At 42.8% G+C, this 18,958-nt stretch overlaps 1 protein-coding gene across 1 annotated transcript in view; it reads left to right on the plus strand.

The window, feature by feature from the left end:
* Window positions 1-17,656, plus strand: part of Klhl5 (kelch like family member 5) — a 69,611-nt gene extending 51,955 nt beyond the window's left edge. Inside the window, exons 6-11 of the mRNA XM_059275903.1 lie at window positions 987-1,173; window positions 6,564-6,788; window positions 9,930-10,092; window positions 11,802-12,014; window positions 13,684-13,855; window positions 16,449-17,656. Of these exons, the coding sequence (XP_059131886.1) occupies window positions 987-1,173; window positions 6,564-6,788; window positions 9,930-10,092; window positions 11,802-12,014; window positions 13,684-13,855; window positions 16,449-16,505 (1,017 nt within the window). The 3' untranslated portion in view covers window positions 16,506-17,656. The remainder of the gene's footprint in view (window positions 1-986; window positions 1,174-6,563; window positions 6,789-9,929; window positions 10,093-11,801; window positions 12,015-13,683; window positions 13,856-16,448) is intronic.
* Window positions 17,657-18,958: the final 1,302 nt, after the last annotated feature.

Consider the following 18,958-nt stretch of genomic DNA (forward strand, 5'->3'; position numbering starts at 1 on the left):
CATTACATTGAAGGTTTGGACAGTGTGATAAACCCATAAACTGAAATCGTTGGTGTCCATCCAGAAAAAGATGCCATACTATTCCTGTTCAGTGATGAGTGGATGTATAACAGCTAGAGCTTAGTGAGTGTGGTCAAGTACCAGACTAAAATACAAGTTATAACAACCAGTAGATTTTTTTTTTCTTCTCCAGCAAAACATAAAAAATTAAAGCTTAATAGAGTAAAATGGTAATCAAAATAATTACATATGAAGATTAAATTGAATAAAATGAAGGCAAAGGCAGTAAAGAAAATAATACAAGTGAAAAGGCCTCTTGAACAGAAAGACCTAATATAAAATATATATTCTCCCTAATTAATAGAAGAATCTTGGTGCAGTTCACCCTAAAATAAGAACCAAGATAATAAAAAAAAAGAGCTAGATGACTCTTAAATTGACATGAAAAACTAAACCCCAGATATCCAAGAAAACCATGAAACTTGATGAGGGGAGACTGAAAATATCAGATTTCAGAACGTGCTGTTACGGCATTAATAATCTGGTTGTGGCAGCTCCTGCCTATAGTCTCAGCACCTGGAAGGCTGAGGCAGGAGGACCAGGAGTTCAGGGCTAGCCTGGGCTACATAGTGAGTTCAAGGCCAGTCTATGTGAGTTCCTGCCTCAGAAACAACACAAACAGGGCAGTGGGGTGTGGGGGGATGCACACCTTTAATCCCTGCACCCAGGAGGCAGAGGCACTAGTAAGGCAGCGTGGTGACCCCTGCCTATAATTTCAATATGTGAGACGCTGAGACAGGAGAATCAGGAGTTCAAGACTAGCCTGGTCTACACCATGAATTCCAGGTCAACCGGGGCCACACAGTAAGACCCTGTCTCAAAACTAAAATCAAATCCTAGGGATAAGCAGGTCTATAGAACAGAGCAGTGAACTAGGAAGTGTATCGTATATGTCTTTGTTGTACATACACCCTGTTCTTCTCTAGTTCCTGGCAGACATGGAAAACAATGCACTTTTTCGGGATGACATAGAGTGTCAGAAGCTCATTATGGAAGCAATGAAGTATCACTTATTACCTGAGAGACGACCCATGTTGCAGAGTCCTCGGACAAAGCCTCGGAAGTCGACTGTGGGAACGTTATTTGCAGTTGGAGGAATGGATTCAACCAAAGGTACTGGACAGTCTTTGATCTAGAGGAACGGAGGGTAATATGTAATACTGCCAAGAGACCCTTGTGGAGAAATGGCTGGTGCAGGACAAAGACGAGACAAGATGAGCCTGGAAAACCAGTCTAGTGCCAGAAAGTATCCAAGGACTGGTAGGGGCAGGTCAAAAGACAGAGAAAACATCTTGTTGGGAGATTCCATTGAGTTGAAAGTCGTTTGAGCATCCAAGTAAGAAACTGTAGTAAATGGGCCGGGCGGTGGTGGCGCACGCCTTTAATCCCAGCACTCGGGAGGCAGAGCCAGGCGGATCTCTATGAGTTCGAGGCCAGCCTGGGCTACCAAGTGAGTTCCAGGAAAGGCGCAAAGCTACACAGAGAGACCCTGTCTCGAAAAAACAAAAAAAAAAAAAAAAAAAAAAAAAAAAAAAAACAAGAAACTGTAGTAAATGAAGATAATGTAAAATCAAAGTCTCCACAAGTTCACGGTGACACAAAGAAAGAAAGGAAAGCTATTTCTTTCAGTGGAGCGCCAGCTGATGTAGAAAAAAAGACAGGATTAGGAACAAGTATTTAGTGTGGGCTAGGAATCTAGCTCAGTAAGAACACTCACTTCACATGCATGATGTACTGGTTCAGTCTTGCACACACACACACAAGCATGCTCATGCAAGCACTCAGAGAAGGAAAGAAAGATTATCCATTTGGCAACCACTAAAATACAACATCTCTAATCTGAAATTCAGAAATTCTTGGAGAAGATATAATACTCAAAACATTTCAGATTTTGGAACATTTATCTCCCAGCTTAGTTGTTACAAAAGATAAAATGATGTCTTAACAAATGCTGAGAACTGACACTAACACTTAACCAAGGGACCAAAGCTCATGTTGCCAGTGCTGAGACCAAACAGCGAGTGCTCTGATAGGACCACTCTCCAGAAGTCAGCAGCCAAAAGCATCACCTGAATCATGGGGAGAACACAGGTCCAAATTGGGACCTACGGAGTAGCTTTTTTGTCTATGGTATTAAAACATGCCAATGTCATAAAATATACTTCCAAATCCAGAGTTCAGAGGCCAGCAAGATGATGTCACAGTTAAGAAGCAGCCCTTGGTACCACTGCAGGGAACCAGGATTTATTGCCAGCACCCACATCAGATGGCTCCCAAGAACCTGGAACTCAAGCTTCAGGGCATCTGAAACTGTCTGGCCTCCAAAGGCATCTACACAAGTGTGCATGTGCACACACAAAGAGACACACATACACACATATACATAATTTAAAAAAAACTAAAGCAAAAGATCCGACTTGATTCCAGATTATGGGAACATAGAGGAAACAATATCAGCTATTCTAATATATTGTCTTGGTTTTGTTGTTGTTTTGTTTTGCCACAGAGGTCATGATTGAGACTGAAGGCAAAATGCTAAATAATAGCACTGTAAATGTTAATTTCCAGGTGTTGATGGTTGTATTGTAGTTTTTTAAAGAGAATTTCTTGTTCCAAAGAAATATTTAGGGCTCCAGGGTCATCATTTCTGTGATTTACTCTTAAACAATTGAGAAAAAAATCTGTGCATGCATGCATACATGCATACATACATACATACATACATACATACATACAAACAAAAGAAAGAAAGAAAGAAAGCTAAACACAAACATTTGGGAACCTTGGTTAAGGTGGCTGGCAAATCTTTGGACCATGCTGGCAACAATCGTTGCTAATAGGAACTTGCTGTGTATTTGAAAGCTCATACATATCTGCCCATATTCCTAGAGCTAGTATCTGCAGCCCCTGGCAAACGCTCTCTGACTTTCATCTATTTCTCAGTCTTGGCTCCTCATGGTCCTTCTCTCACCCCTGTTCCAACCCCACTGGCCAACTTGTTCATTTAACATGCCAAAGCATAGTTGTACACACCAAGGATGCGATGTTAGACGTTCCCATCACTTCACTCAGACAGCCTCTCACATGTCAGCTTGCCACAGAGACTTCCCATGGCTCTTGGTAGCAGCCTCTTGCCTGCCACTTTCAAACCCTTTCCCACCTTTTTTCCACTTAATCTCATTACTCTGCATTACATTTCTTCACAGTATCTGATACATTTATTTATGGTCTCTTTACCTCTTTCTACCCCCAGTAAGTAGAAAAGCATGGGGATTTTGCTCATTAACACATCCATATTAATATATTAAAATTCATATTGATATATAGAGCCTGGAATAATACTTCGCAGGTAGACAGTACCCCTAAGTATTCATCAAATGCCTTTGTCATCTCCTGAATTACTTATATGACTAAAGCTCTTGGTGCACTCATCACGTTTTAATATTTCTCCCGTGTGTGGTAACTTTAAGGAATATAAAATCATGAGCTTAGCCGGGCGGTGGTGGCGCACGCCTTTAATCCCAGCACTCGGGAGGCAGAGCCAGGCGGATCTCTGTGAGTTCGAGGCCAGCCTGGGCTACCAAGTGAGTTCCAGGAAAAGGCGCAAAGCTACACAGAGAAACCCTGTCTCAAAAAAAAAAAAAAAAAAAAAAAATCATGAGCTAGCCGGGCAGCGGTGGTGGCGCACGCCTTTAATCCCAGCACTCAGGAGGCAGAGCCCGGCGGATCTTTGTGAGTTCGAGGCCAGCCTGGTCTACAGAGCGAGATCCAGGAAAGGCGCAAAGCTACACAGAGAAACCCTGTCTCAAAAAACAAAACAAAACAACAACAACAACAACAAAAATCATGAGCTATATGCCAGATTGCTGCTTTACTTTAGGTTCATGGATGAAAGACTGTAAGGTCTGTAAGGGTATAGATCAGTGATAGAGTGTTTGATCAACACATGTAAGGTCCTGGGTTCAGTACACAGAAACACACACACACACACACACACACACACACACACACACACACACACACACTTTTTTTTAATTTGTTTTATGTGTATGGGGTGTTTTGCCTGTGTGTATGGCTGTGCACCATATGCCTGCAGTGCCTGTGGCAGCCAGAAGAGGGCAGTAGATCCTCCCACCCCCATCCCCACCCTTGAACTAAAGTTACAGACAGCTGTGAGCCACCATGTGGGTGCTAGGAATTGAACCCAGGTCCTCTGGAAGAGCAGCCAGTGCTCTTTCCAGCTCTCCAGTCACCCCAACAAGCTTGAAGATATTTATTTGATTATTTTTAAATGTTTAAAATTTGAGTTTCCAGTTTATAACAAAATCCTACTACTTCATAAACTAGGTCTAAAAGAAGACATAAGATTCAAGAGGAAAAAGTAGGTTGAAAATTCATCAATGAAGAAAGATTTTTATTTGATAGAAGGCAATTTTTATTTTACTTTGACTTATTTGAGGGAAGATTTTAAGGTCATAGTAGGAATAAATAATCAAGTGCATATAATCTTAATAATTTAGCGTATTCATAATTTAAGTATATGAATAAAATATAATTATTGCCAAGTGTTACAAAGAAAGATTATGCAAATATATATATATATATATATATATATTTTTTTTTTTTTTTTTTTTTGGTTTTTCGAGACAGGGTTTCTCTGTGTAGCTTTGCGCCTTTCCTGGAACTCACTTGGTAGCCCAGGCTGGCCTCGAACTCACAGAGATCCGCCTGGCTCTGCCTCCCGAGTGCTGGGATTAAAGGCGTGCACCACCACCGCCCGGCCGCAAATATATTTTTAACCAGCTAGTATTTAGAAGGCATTCTGTTTGGTGGCATAAGAATACAAAGATGTTCCAGGCAGCAGTGACACACGCCTTTAATCCCGGCACTTGGGAGGCAGAGGCAGGTGTAGCTCTGAGTTCGAGGACCAGCCTGATCTACAGAGCGAGTTCCAGGATAGCCAGGGCTACACAGAGAAACACTGTCTTGAAAAGCCAAAAAAAGAAAAAAAGAAAAAGAAAAAAGAAAGAACCCAAAGATGGAAAGAGACTTGGTGTCAATCTCAAATAACTCAGAATTGTATAGGGTAAACAGTAACTATAAGAAAATATAGTGCCCATGTGTAGAACAAAACCGTTTCTGGTTCGGGGAGGTCGTCAGCAATAGTGGTTCTGATGGTCTAATGCTACAACCCATGGAGTAAGTGTTCACTGTGGTGGAGGTCCTTTATAAGGGCAGAGCTGGCTGTTAAATTAGCAACTTCAAGAGAGAAAAGGACTCAAACTCTACATAATTGGGAGTCGGTTGTTTTGTTTGTTTTTAGAAGGGTAATGTTTTCTGTTATTTGTTTTCCTAAATCTCCACTGGTCCCACATCTTGAAGAGAACCAAAGAGTTGTAGAATTTTCCAGAGGGTAAACCCTATGGGCAGTAACTCCCTTCACATCCTGCAGTCTAGTTCCCAAATGACCCTTGTCCTTCCTCCTTGCTGGGGATGGTGCCCATCCTTTGTATGGGAGTCAGGCCCACGCATGCCCGTTCTGTTGTTACTTGTCTTTCCTCCTTCCCCAGAACGTCACATAATAACTGCTTCATCCTCATCAGTTCCCTTCATCTCAACTAGACCCTTCCCATTACATCCATGAACCAACCCCACAGTCCCAGATCAACAGGGACCCAAAGCCCTCCTCCATCTGCCTAGGAATCCCTGTCCTCACAGTGGCCAGACTTCTCAGAATCATCCTCTGTGGCGCTCCCGGCCTGCATTTCCTCCCCACATCGGCCACCCAAACAAGGAAGGCTCCTGGAAGTCCTTGGTGACCTCCATGCAGCTGAGCCCTAGGCCTTCTACCTTTTCTTTGTTCCTTTGGCAAGTTTGAGACTGTTAGTGGAACTAGCTGCTGTAAACTTAGTATCTCTGGCTTCCCTGATGCTAAGCTCCCTGCATTTCCTCCCACTTCTGAGTGTCTTCTCAGCCTCCTTGAACAGAGAGCCTTTCCTGTTGGACCTTTTAGCACAGGAGTATACCTGGGAGAATGATAGAAAAGGTCATGGGGGTAAGCAGGGCCATACTGCTGGAGTGTTGCTATCGATACTAATAAAAACCTGTATGCTTTGGGGCTAGGGAGACAGCTCTGTTGGTAAAGTGCATCTCCTTGCAAGCATGAGGACCTGAGTTCAGATCCCCCAGAAGCCACAGGCAGAGCCGGCACACATGTGTAATCCCAGTGCTGGAGAGGCCGAGACAGGTCAGCCTAATCTAACCAAAACATTGAGTCCCAGGTTCAGTAAGCCACCTCCGGACAAACAAGGATGCGAGTGACAGAGGAAGACACCACACATCAACCTCTGACTCACACTCACACATGTGCACAAGGGTGTGTGTGTGCACACAGGAACATACGCTGACCCCACACACAGAAGATGAAAGTCTGCCTCTGTGTGTGTGTGTCACATAGTCACGGTGGGGCTTGTCATCACGTAACTCTCTTTGTTACTGTTAAGGAGCGACGAGCATTGAGAAGTATGATCTCCGTACAAACATGTGGACTCCCGTGGCCAACATGAACGGGAGGAGGCTGCAGTTCGGTGTTGCCGTGTTGGACGACAAACTGTACGTGGTTGGAGGGCGCGATGGACTGAAGACTCTGAACACTGTGGAGTGCTACAACCCCAAAACGAAAACCTGGAGTGTGATGCCGCCCATGTCCACACACAGGCACGGGCTTGGTAAGTGCATCTGCAGACCGGCCCACTTAGAAAGCCAGGCTGCCACTACGTTTTTACCCTCTGTACCAGGCAGAAGGCCGATGCATGGGCTCAGCCAGCACCCGTTGCCAAGCATCCCTCGTACCTGAGAAGCAGAAACCGGAACACAAGCACTTACATAAATGTGGCAACAACTGGGACAGCAGAAAGCACGGGGTCTAAGGGTGTTAGCAAAGCATGATGGGATGACAAGCCCGGCTCTTACATTTGTGCTTTGTGTTAGCAGTTGATGTTATGTAACCTCGTTAAAATACTCATTAAAACTAGAGTTATTTCCATATGCATATGAGAAACAATAGTGATAAATGGTATATATGTATATATATACATATATATGTTTTTTAGGCAGAAGTGAGTGAATTCACACACACACCAAAATTGAACATAGTACAGACATTTTATTCTATTTTTTTATGTGTCTATTTTTTATGGGGTTTTTTTATATGTACACCACTTGTATGCAGTACAGGGTGGCAGATCCCCAGGAACTTGAATTATAAATGGTTGTGAGCTGCCATATGGGTTCTGGGAATTAAACCCCAGGCCTCTAGAAGAACAGCCAGTGTTCCTAACTGCTGAACCATCTCTCCAGCCCCTCTTCTGTCAGATAGCTCACTGAGCAGACGATGTTGCCTAGAGTGTACATCCTGTGTTCTATAAATTCACGGGGTCTGCAGGGTCACACTATGAAAAAGAGCTTCTGGCCATGTCAACTTATCGCATCTGGAAAAGGTCTGAAACCTCTGCAATAATTTGATAGAAGATGGATAAGAAGCCGTGAAAGCAGGTTGAGTCTAGCTCACGTAGGTTGTACTGTACTCAGTTTATAACTACGGAGCCCCAGAGTCGGGGCTGCCACCAAACTAGCCCTGGAAATGAAAAGAAAGCAAGGCCCATTCTTTATCCTGCAGGAACTGATGGTGCATGAACAGGACAAGAGAATTTGGGGAACGCTATCTTCTCTAGTGAAATGAGAAAGAATTATTAGCTAAGAGTAGAGGGATGCAGAAATGAAATTGGGGTTTGATGTGCACATGCATCACCAGCTTTTGCTCCAAACGAGCCACTCCAGAGCGCAGAAGCTTTTTGTTGTAGTTTTGCTTTGTTTTGAGACAGGTTCTCATTGAGTCCAGGCTGGCCTCAAATTCACTATGTAGCTGAGGCTAGCCTCAATTACTCATCCTCCTGCCTCCACCTCCCCAGTGCTGAAACTGCAGGCCTGTACTGCCACATCTGGCTCAAACGCAGAAGCCTAAAGCAGAAGTGAATTGATGTAGGTCCTGGGCTTATGACTCAGCCGGTCAGTGTGGCTCTGGCTGGTGTGGATGGACTCCGGTGCTTTGGATAGTCTCTGTTGGTTTTCATCGATCTGTGTGGGCCGGATAGTATAGGACGGTCTCGTCTGCATGTGTGTGGCAGCATCACAGGGTATCCACAGCAGTGAGGGAAGGTGAACCCCGGTGCAGGTGCCCATACCTCTGCTTTACCAAGTTTGCTAACGTCTCACCGGCCAAAAGAGGCCACGGTCAAGCCCAGATTCCCACTCTTTCTAAGAGGAGCTGCAGGGCAATGCTGTGAAAATCATAAAAACCATATTTTCACCTTGTTACAGCTTGGAAAAGGTTTGAAATGGCTACCATAAAGAATCTGATAGGGGCTAATAAAAATAGATGTAAAGGCTGTGCCCAAAGCTAGCACCCAGAAATGAAAACTGTCTGGGAATAGAGATTGGCATGCTGGGAGGTTCAGGGAAGTATCAGAGGGCCAGGGGTTCCACAAGATGAGCTCTTATCCCACCACAGGTCCTTTTTATGAAGCCACTGTTCCAACCGGGCAGTGGTGGCGCACACCTTTAATCCCAGCACTCGGGAGGCAGAGGCAGGCAGATCTCTGTGAGTTTGAGGCCAGCCCAGTCTACAGAACAAGTTCTAGGACAGTCAAGGCTGCACAGAGAAACCCTGGTTCAAAAAACAAATAAACCACCATTCTGGTAATCAAACACAGGGATGTGTACGTGCTAGGGCAAGCATCCTGAAACTGAGGTATACCTCCATCCTGGAAAATATATTTCAATAATGAATGAAACCTGTAAAATTAGGTTTACCATAAACTCCAGGGTCATTGTAACTCATTTGTATATCCCACCACCACCACCACCACAGGGAAAGAAACAGTTCTAATTTAGGGTAAGTCATCAGTGTGAGAGCAGCCTAGTTTACATAATGAGACCCTGTCTCAAAACACAAGGACAGACAAACAAGACATCCCCGACAGACACTCCACACATTCCAAATAAGATCTAAAGTCCTTATGAGGGATAAGGTCGGAAGCACCCTTTCTGACTCCCTCATCTTCTGTCCTCTCCCTTCAGTTACCTGCTCAGCCAGGTAGACGACTTGGGTACCCCAGCCACATTCCGCACCCCTCAGACCTCCCACACTCTGTCACCATGCCGCACCTCTTCCCTGTACACGGCCTTCTGATTCATCCATGCTTCTGCTCGTGTGTCGTCTCATCATACAGGTCTCCTTGGCTCTCTCTACCCCGGCTTTCTTTGCGCCATTGTTTAAATCGGCACATACCTGATGCCTATGTCATATCTGTCTCCTGATTAAAACAGGGTACTGATCCACAGGGGCACAGCCCTTTCCTCCATGTCCTAGGGGGTGCCTAGAACTTAGTTCAAACTTAGAGGTGTTTGCTGAATGAATTAACAAACGGCTCTGGCTCTCTTTGCTGATGGTGACACCAATAGGCTGTGGTATCGAACAGCTCCAGGAAAACCTAGGATCTGAAGGGGAAAGAATGAAAGCATTGAGTACTAAAGGATGTTCTAATAACGGCAGCGTGTGCCAATCCGGCAGGGTTTTAAAATAACTTACCACTATTGCACCCCAAAATACGGTCTAAATTTCAAGAAAGGAAATTTAGAGCCCCATCTGCCTCAGGAGAGCCCTGTCGTATAGCCTAAGCAATACAGCTGTAGCCTAAGTTTGTGATGGGTTACGTTTGCATGCTTCCGATTCCTTCTCCTTACATTTTCATTAAAATAGGAGTTTTGGACACACCTCAAGCCCTTCCCTCTCCTCTGTCCACTTGCAGGCGTGGCTGTATTGGAAGGCCCCATGTATGCAGTAGGCGGGCATGACGGCTGGAGCTACCTGAATACGGTGGAGCGGTGGGACCCTCAGGCTCGCCAGTGGAATTTCGTGGCCACTATGTCCACCCCGAGGAGCACAGTCGGTGTGGCCGTGCTGAGTGGAAAGTAAGGAGCTATCTGAAGTTCTAGTTCAGTCACAGTAAGCACTTTCGTTATTGCACAGAGGAGTGCTTCGAGCGAGCTAGCAAAACCTTTCCAATAACTTCTGTCCATGACAGCCCCTAATAGCTCAGTGCTAAGCTGAGCTTCATCTAGTGTTCAGGGACCACGCATTTCTAGTTGGGAGTGCATACGTTTTATGAAAATATCCACTATTGAATTGTACAGCAACAATCTGCTGGTTTAAATACATTTGAAGTACCACAGTGGGCTGGGGAGATATTTGCAGTTAGCGTGTTTGCTGAATAAGCATGAGGTCCAGAATTGGGTCCCTAAAACCCATACAGGTACCAGAGGGGGATTGCAGTCCACCTGTCATTCCAGCCTGGAAAGGCAGAGACAGGGTGTCACCGGAGCAAGCTGCCAGGCAAGGCTGGCCATATCCAGGAACTCTGGGTTTGATTGAGAGACCTGCCTGGGCGGATAAGGTAGATGAGCAGCAGAGGAGGAGGATACTTGATATCACCCTCAGGCTCCACATGCACATATGTGAGTACACACAAACCTGGGCGCCCACATACACACACACATACAAATGTGCCTAGCCACAGATATGAAAAATGGAAAGATTGATACATAAATTTACAAATTAAAATACTGTGATCTCTCAGTGCCCCCCTAAAAACCTCTGTCCATCATTTTCACTGCGCTATCTTTCCTTTTGTGCCTCTTCTTTCTTACCTCGGGAGACTGGTGACCCCAGAATGGCACTAAGAAAAGGTGTTTGCTTACCGTTTGTCTGCTGTAATAAAAAGTTATACAGGCTCTCACAGCTCTCTGTTATATGAGGACTAAGTACAAACCCTTTAAACCCTGTCTTCCACCATAAGACAAGTCCCTGATGGCTTTTAATTCTTTGTCTAGTTGCTTTGTGCTCTCACTTACAGAAAGAGGGAGGTGGGGAGGGTAAAACAGACCGTACAGACACTCGTGGAGTTGTGATGTAAGAAAAGTAAGACGATGGCCGGGGTGGCGTACATCCTTAGTTCCAGCACTCAGGAGGCAGAGGCGGAACTCGGAGTTTGAGGCAACTTTGAAGTTGAGGCACGTTTGGTCTGCATAATGAGTTCTAGGCCAGCCAAGACTACAGTGAGAGACTCTGGCTCAAAATACCAAAGGAAAAAAAAATAGAAAATATTAACAAATATTGTCCTATATGCCTAAGCTCTCATTTCCTCAGGACTCATTTGTTAAATCCTTTGTGTTATGGTTCTAAGTGCCTCGTGGGCAGAGAAATCATTTTTTAGATGGATATCATCTAATTGGTAGCTTATCTTCTTTCTTTCTTTCTTTCTTTCTTTCTTTCTTTCTTTCTTTTCTTTTCTTTTCTTTCTTGCTTGCTTTTTGTTTATTTGTTTTTCAAGACAGAGTTTCTCTGTGTAACAGCCCTGGCTGTCCTGGAACTCACTTTGTAGACCAGGCTGGCCTCGAACTCACAGAGATCCATTTGCCTCTGCCTCCCAAGTGCTGAGATTAAAGGCGTGCGCCACCACCATGCCTGGCATATATCTTCTTTCTTAATGTCGCATAGCTTCAGCATGCCGCATCATCAATGGCACCTCAAGTTCAGTGAACTGTCATTGGAATAGCCTTTCTGTGGAGAGTCTGACCCCAGCACTCTTTCCTGTTTGTCGTTTCATTTGTTCCTTTTACAGACTTTATGCAGTTGGTGGTCGTGATGGGAGTTCTTGTCTCAAGTCAGTAGAATGCTTTGATCCTCACACTAATAAATGGACACCATGTGCCCAGATGTCAAAAAGGAGAGGTGGTGTAGGAGTAACAACCTGGAACGGACTTCTCTATGCTATTGGAGGACACGATGCTCCCACATCCAACTTGACTTCCAGACTTTCAGACTGTGTGGAAAGGTAATTTCCCCGTGAAGGAAAACTAAGAAAAAACGGAATTAAGTTTCTCACACTTCCAGACAAAGTCATAAGTCTATGCTGAGCATCCATCCTGTGCAGTATGGTCTCTCTGCAGTTCTGTGAACTCTGGATTCTCTGCTCTGGCTACCTCTCCACCTGCCTCCCAACTGCCTACATGGATTCTTGTCTCCTCACATATTACCTTGGGGTTGAGCACATAATGCATCCACTGAGATAAGCATTTATTGGGTAGCTCTTTTGTACTGGACTCTATCTTTCCAGAAAAGTAAAGGAGTTTGATGAATCTCAGAAAGAATGAGTTAGGGGCTGGAAGCCACATAAGAAGTGGAAAGGAAAGGGACATATCTGGTCCATTTTGATGGACAATGAAATAATAGAAAATGATAAAATGAAAAGCTCATATAAGTCTTAAAGGCTTAACCATGGCATCCATGAAACTGGGCTTTTAGGTCAGGTAGAGAACCTACCAGCAGTGAAGCTGTGGGTGGCAGCTTGCCTCTTCATATAATAGTTTGCATTTAGTTTAAGGACAAGAGAGAATTGAGTGCATTTTAGAGGAAGAACCACTAGACTCGTGTGTGAACACTCCAACAGAAAAGAATATGGTTCACATGGGAAGTGAGGGGCAGCTGTGTGGCCAGAGAGCAGGGTGGTGGGAGAGTACCAGGACAGGGACAGACCGCGTGGAGAGGGTCACACAGAGAGCTGGAGCATTAGTAACAATTTTAGATTTTAAAGAGGAATATGAGGGGCTCAGTGGCGAAGAGCACTGACTTCTCTTCCAGAGGTCCTGAGTTCAGTTCCCAGCAACCACATGGCAGTTCACAACTGTCTATAACTGTACCCCTTGCAATCCGATGTTCTCTTCTGGTGTGCAGACATATGTGCAGACAAATACCCAAATATAAATAAATAAGTTTTAAAGAAGAATATGAAATCAGTGAGTGCCAGAAAGGGCAAGCGGATCCACTTTTTTTAAGGTTAGAATTATTTACTTAGTAACTGTAAATGCCAAGAGGACTGGTCAGACTTAGAGTCCAGGCTGGCTGGTACTACCAAACAGTCTCAGATAACAAGCAGAGCTGGTGTTGATGTGAAAGGCAGGTAAGTTACAGCTGCATCTCATCTGTAGTGGAAAGAAGGTGATTCCAGCTCTTCTCATAACATGTAATGATCCAGGAAGGAGATCCAGGAGTCTTTCATGTGATTTGTTCCACCAAGGAAAAGATGGGTGTTGACACCAGAAACATGAGAAGCAATATGGCATGTTAGCATGAACTATCTACCCTTTAAATGATGTCACTGAAGAGTTCTAGTTGAAAGGAATGAGGAGACCAAAACAGTGGACAGCTCCCGTAATTGAGGGTAGAAGTCACATTGCTTTATCCACATTTTCAACAGGGACACCGAAGCCTTGAAGCAGTTTTACTATTATATTCATGTTGAGTTCCTAAGTGTTCTAGGTCTACTAAATGAATCTACAGCACTGCAAGTCAGAAGTTTTTAGGAAAATACTGATCTTTTCCTCTAAAATGTGTTCAACTTATTTATATCACAGATAAGGCAGAAGACAGACTTGAGGGACAAACGTTTTTATACAAAATATTTCAAGAGCAATGTCAGCTCCAGTTGTAAAACTTTCTTTCAGATATGATCCCAAAACAGACATGTGGACTGCAGTGGCATCCATGAGCATCAGCAGAGATGCAGTGGGGGTCTGTTTACTTGGTGACAAGCTGTATGCTGTCGGGGGTTATGATGGACAGACCTACCTGAACATCGTGGAGGCTTACGATCCCCAGACAAATGAATGGACCCAGGTATGCCGTTTCATTGTTCATTATCTCACTTCTCTCATGGTGTGAAAACAACTCTTTTGATAAGACCCTCTCAACTTTATCCAACGTTGACATGTATCACACAAATCTAGGGGTTGGAGAGATGACTCAGCTGTTAAGAGCATTTGTTGCTCTTGCAAAGGACCCAAGTTTGATTCCCAGCCCTCGAAAGGAGGCTCACAACATCCTCTAACTCCAGTTCCAGGGGATCTGATGCCCTCTTCTGGATTCTGTGGGAACTGCACACACATGGTACATATACATACATGCAGGAAAATACTCATACACATAAAATAAAAATAAAGCAATCTTTTTTAATGAAATAAAGTTGCCTCTTGACTAAATATGAAAAAATGAGGCACTGTCTGATTTTATAACAAAATCCAAATTCCTTTGAAGTACAAATTAAATTCAGATAAATTATTATGAACTACCATTCATTGAAGAAATGTTCTAGCAGTGGTAGAGCTGACGGGACTGCAGGAGGGCTGTACTAAAGGGAAGAGGATATTGTAGAAATAAGCAAGGCTAGTAGTCAGAAATATTTCAACAGTTTACTCATACATGAGTAATAATTTTTAAATACTCAATATTTTGGAAGCATATTAAATTTCTGGTTATGATCTAATAAACATGGCAAACCTAAATTATGTTAACAAGTTAGAAACTCAGTGTGGTGAGCTTATTAACAAAAGACTTCTCGCTAACCATATCTCATTCTGGAAAAGCCCCATCCTTTGGGAAAAGCATGGTGTCAGAAGCATTAAGCCGCTGGTCACATTGTAGAGGCAATCAGGAAGTATAGAGCAATAAATATTGATGCATATTTTAGTCAGTGGTCTATTGCTGTGAAGAGATACCATGTCCACGGCAATACTTATAAACTAAAGCATTTAACTGGGGGCTTACTTACAGTTTCAGAGGGCTAGTCCATTATCATCATGGCAGGGAGCATGGTAGCATGCAGATAGGCATGGCCCTGGAGATGAGAGCTTTACATCCTGATCCATAGGCAGCAGAGAGAGAGAGAGAGAGAGACTGGGCCTGGTGTGGGCTTTTGAAACCTCAAAGCCCACTCCTAGTGACACACCTCCTCCAAGACCACACCCATTCCAATAAGGCCACACCTGCTCCAACAAGGCCACGCCTCCTAATTCTTCCAAACAGTTCCTCAGCTGGGAATCGTGCGTGCAAAGACATGAGGGGCCATTCTTATTCAAAGCAGAGCAGTGCTCCACCCTTTCTCCTTTTTAATTCAGTCTAGGATCCAAACCTATGGAACGAGCCCACCCACATTCAGGGTGGGTCTTCCCTCCTAATTAAGTCTCTGGAAATGCCCTCACAGACATGTGCAGAGGTGTTTTCTATGTGATTCTAAAATACAGTAAAATTAACGATGAAGATTAACCACAAAGCAACTTGGGGACAGGTGACAGTAAGAGTATAAAAAGGGAGCTGAAGTTTAAAAAAAAGATAGCATAGGATAAGAGGTTCTATTATATGACTTCAGTAAATGAAATGACTCAGTGGAAGGTATAAAAGGTAAGTGTTAATCCCACAATTGCTAGGAGAAAGACCAACAACCCAAATCATGGCCAAATTAGTTAAAGGAAGCTTTTTTATTTGTGTACATGGGCTGTCTCTCCCTAAGGTAGGGTTCAAGACATCAGCTTTGAACATAGATAAGAGAAGGGTTTTTATAGTTTGAGAGTAGGGGGTTTCCAAGTGGGGGCCTTGGCAGGCAAATAGGCAGAGCTACAGATGCAGAACAAAAGCACAACAGATTAGTCCCAGCAGCCTCCTGAAACAAAAACAGGGTTGAAAGGTAGTCATAACAAGTTGGTCATAACAGCTCTTTGAAACAAAGGCTTAGTTAGTTGCCAGGTGATCATAACAACCTCCTGAACCGAATGCATGATTGCCGGTTCCTGGGACTATTTGTAGTTAAGGTGACAGGTGGGGCACAGCCCAAACCTTGAGAAATAGAGATGTAATCATAAGCAGGAAGGAACCTAGTTCGTCTTTGCTATTAGTCAGTAATCTGTAGCCACAGAGCTGTCTTGTTTAGATACTACCAGTTCTCTTGCGGTTTTAAGCACTTAAAAATGTGAGCTTAGCCGGGCGGTGGTGGTGCACGCCTTTAATCCCAGCACTCGGGAGGCAGAGCCAGTCAGATCTCTGTGAGTTCGAGGCCAGCCTGGACTACCAAGTGAGTTCCAGGAAAGGCGCAAAGCTACACAGAGAAACCCTGTCTCGAAAAATAAAAAAAAAATAAAAAAAAATGTGAGCTTAGACTTGTAGTACCTGAAAAACAACTGCTTTTGTTTTAGTATGTTAACAAATGGATAAAAAAGACATTTATAGTGGGGCTGAAACGGGATCACAAAGTCTACAACCACTGTCCACCCCACTGCCAGTCTTGTCCCAAGGCAGGAAATGGTTACATTGTATTTAACAAGTTGTCTAAACCGACTGACTGTCTGGTTGTCATGTTGCTCAGCTTTCACACTGGACACTTAGAGGATCCGTCCAACACCTGTGTCCATCCAACACCTGTGTCTCGTTGCTTTTTCAGGTTGCTCCGCTGTGTCTAGGAAGAGCTGGAGCATGTGTTGTGACTGTGAAGATATGACTTCATGCTTTGTTCTCTAAGTGACGATGCCCTCTCCCTTTATTAACATAAGGGCAGTCCTACCAGTGGATTCATTTTTAGTGAACGTGCAATGCCACATTTCTGGGCACAAAGTGCCTCATTCCAAAATGAAGATGTTGGAACAATGGAGGAAGGAATGCATGGACCAGGATGAGATATACTTCATCGCTTAGTAAATGAAAGATACGCTGCCGGACTGGGATCATACCTTCTTGATATACGTATGAAGACAAGTGCACTGCCCCAGAACAATCCAGCACTAACTGGGAATTCATCTATTTTTAGTCAGGCACATTTTATTCACGTCGTCCAGAGTTATTACCGTACAAACATATAAGCCTCTAAAATAATACTTTATAAATTTGTCATACATGAGCTTCCATACTTTCTATTGTTTAATCAAACCACTATTTTAATGATCTACTAAAGACTATGCTGTCTAGTTTTTTCAGGTACAATGATATTAAATATCCTCTAGTTGTGAATTTTATTACTAAAATTGATTTAACCCAAGAATAAACAAAAACACTTAACGCATTCAAAATAAGACTGACCAAATAAAAGCTTGATAGGATCTCTAGGTCCTACTGAAATAGCCATTCCATTCCATCTAGATCCACCAAGAGCTGTGTGTGATAGACTGAAATTAAAGCAGGATGCTTTACAGTAAGATATGCAAGTTTATGTAGAGAAAATAAACGCTATATACTCTCTAATGTTCTTCCACCTAACTAACTAGTATTTAATTATGTGGATTTCTTCTCTTTTATATTACAGAAGATTATTTGAGTTTGTCCTTTTTGATACTGATGCAGTTGTTTAGCAGTTCTTATATTCTGTCTGCTGCTGCCTGTTTCTCACATTTGACCCATTGTGTTAGGAACTCATTGTGCTTCTTTATAATCAAAAAATTGGGAGGGAGGTAATGTGCTAATTGAATATTTGAAAAATCAGTTGAAAGTGTTTGTTACTCGAAATTTTGTACATTTGTAAACTCTAATTACATACATGAATGTTAATAGTCTCGGTGAATTGTTTATTGTTTGTAAAATGCCCTGGGCAGTAATATTGTATGAAATTTCCTTTAAGGTAGAAGTCATTACCTTAATATAATATGGATGTAAACTGAAGCCCCATCTTTCAAAGTATGTTATGATTAATATATTCTTATTTTATATTAGGATAGCCTTATTCTAGTTGCTTTCTTTAAAAAGTGAAACACAGTCCCTTTTTATTGAACTGACTTTGTTTTTTGTTTTTATTCTTTGAGACAGGGTCTCATTGTGCAGCCCTGGCTGGCTTAGAACTCACTACATGGACCAAGTTGGCCTTGAACTCACAGAGATCCTCTGCCTGTGCCTTTGCCTCTGCCTCATGAGTGCTGGGATTAAAGGCGTGCACATCTATGCTCAGCCAGTTCCTTAATATTTAAGGAAAAGTTTGTTTAAATCACTCATAGAATTGTATATACATTTTGCTTTAGGAAAGTAAATGCATAAAGTATATTTCAAATATCTTAATATTGAATTGCATTATACCTTGAATGAACTGTAAACAAATATACTAAAAATAAGCATTAATTCCAAAAAGTTATATAACCTAGATAAGATGGATAAATTCGTAGTTATATACAAATTATAAAAATTGACTGAAGAAGTGAAAAAAATCTGTGCAGATCTATAACAAGTAAAGAGCTCAAATCAATAATCAAATTCTTAAGAAAAGCAATGTCATCTTCTACAGAGTAGGAGGGGAGATGATTGTTTTAATTGATTTTTAAAGTATTTAATAACATAACGTAGCCTTTCATGGTTTAAAAAAAAAATAGTTAGAAAGCAGAGCCTTCCCTTAAAAGGCTTTTCTGAAAACCCCCAGCTAACAACACAATGAGAGAATGAAGCGTTCACCTCTAGGGTCGAGAAAATGTCTCTTCTGAGATGCTGGCCGACGCTGAACTAGAGTTCTAGCCAGAGAAATTAGAAAAAGAAATAGGGAATTCAGATTTTTTAAAAAAGTAAAACTATCTTAACAGACAGTATAATCCTACATTTTCAAAAGACTAAAGAATCCACACCAAAAAACAGCCTAGCTAACTAAAGTTTCAGAAATGTCGCTGTGTGTAAAATCTCCGAAAGCCAGTTATAAAAGCAAAGAAAAGTGATTAAAGATTAAAGAAGCAATGCCATTTATAACACGGGGGAAAATGAAGCACTTGAAATCTGTTTACCGAGGAGGTGGCACTTGAAGATGATCCAGACGTTCCTGAAATAGAGAAGATGTAAATACCCGAAAGGCATCTTGTACTCACAGGTGGGAAAGCGTGTTGAGAGGACACCAGCCCCACCACCGTCAACAGAGCTGGTACACTCCCTACAAGACTCCAAATGAATTTCTTGCTGGATTGAGGCAGTTAATCCTAAAATGCATATGGA

The sequence above is a fragment of the Peromyscus eremicus genome, chromosome 10 (assembly GCF_949786415.1).
Source record: "Peromyscus eremicus chromosome 10, PerEre_H2_v1, whole genome shotgun sequence".
Classification (NCBI taxonomy): domain Eukaryota; kingdom Metazoa; phylum Chordata; class Mammalia; order Rodentia; family Cricetidae; genus Peromyscus; species Peromyscus eremicus.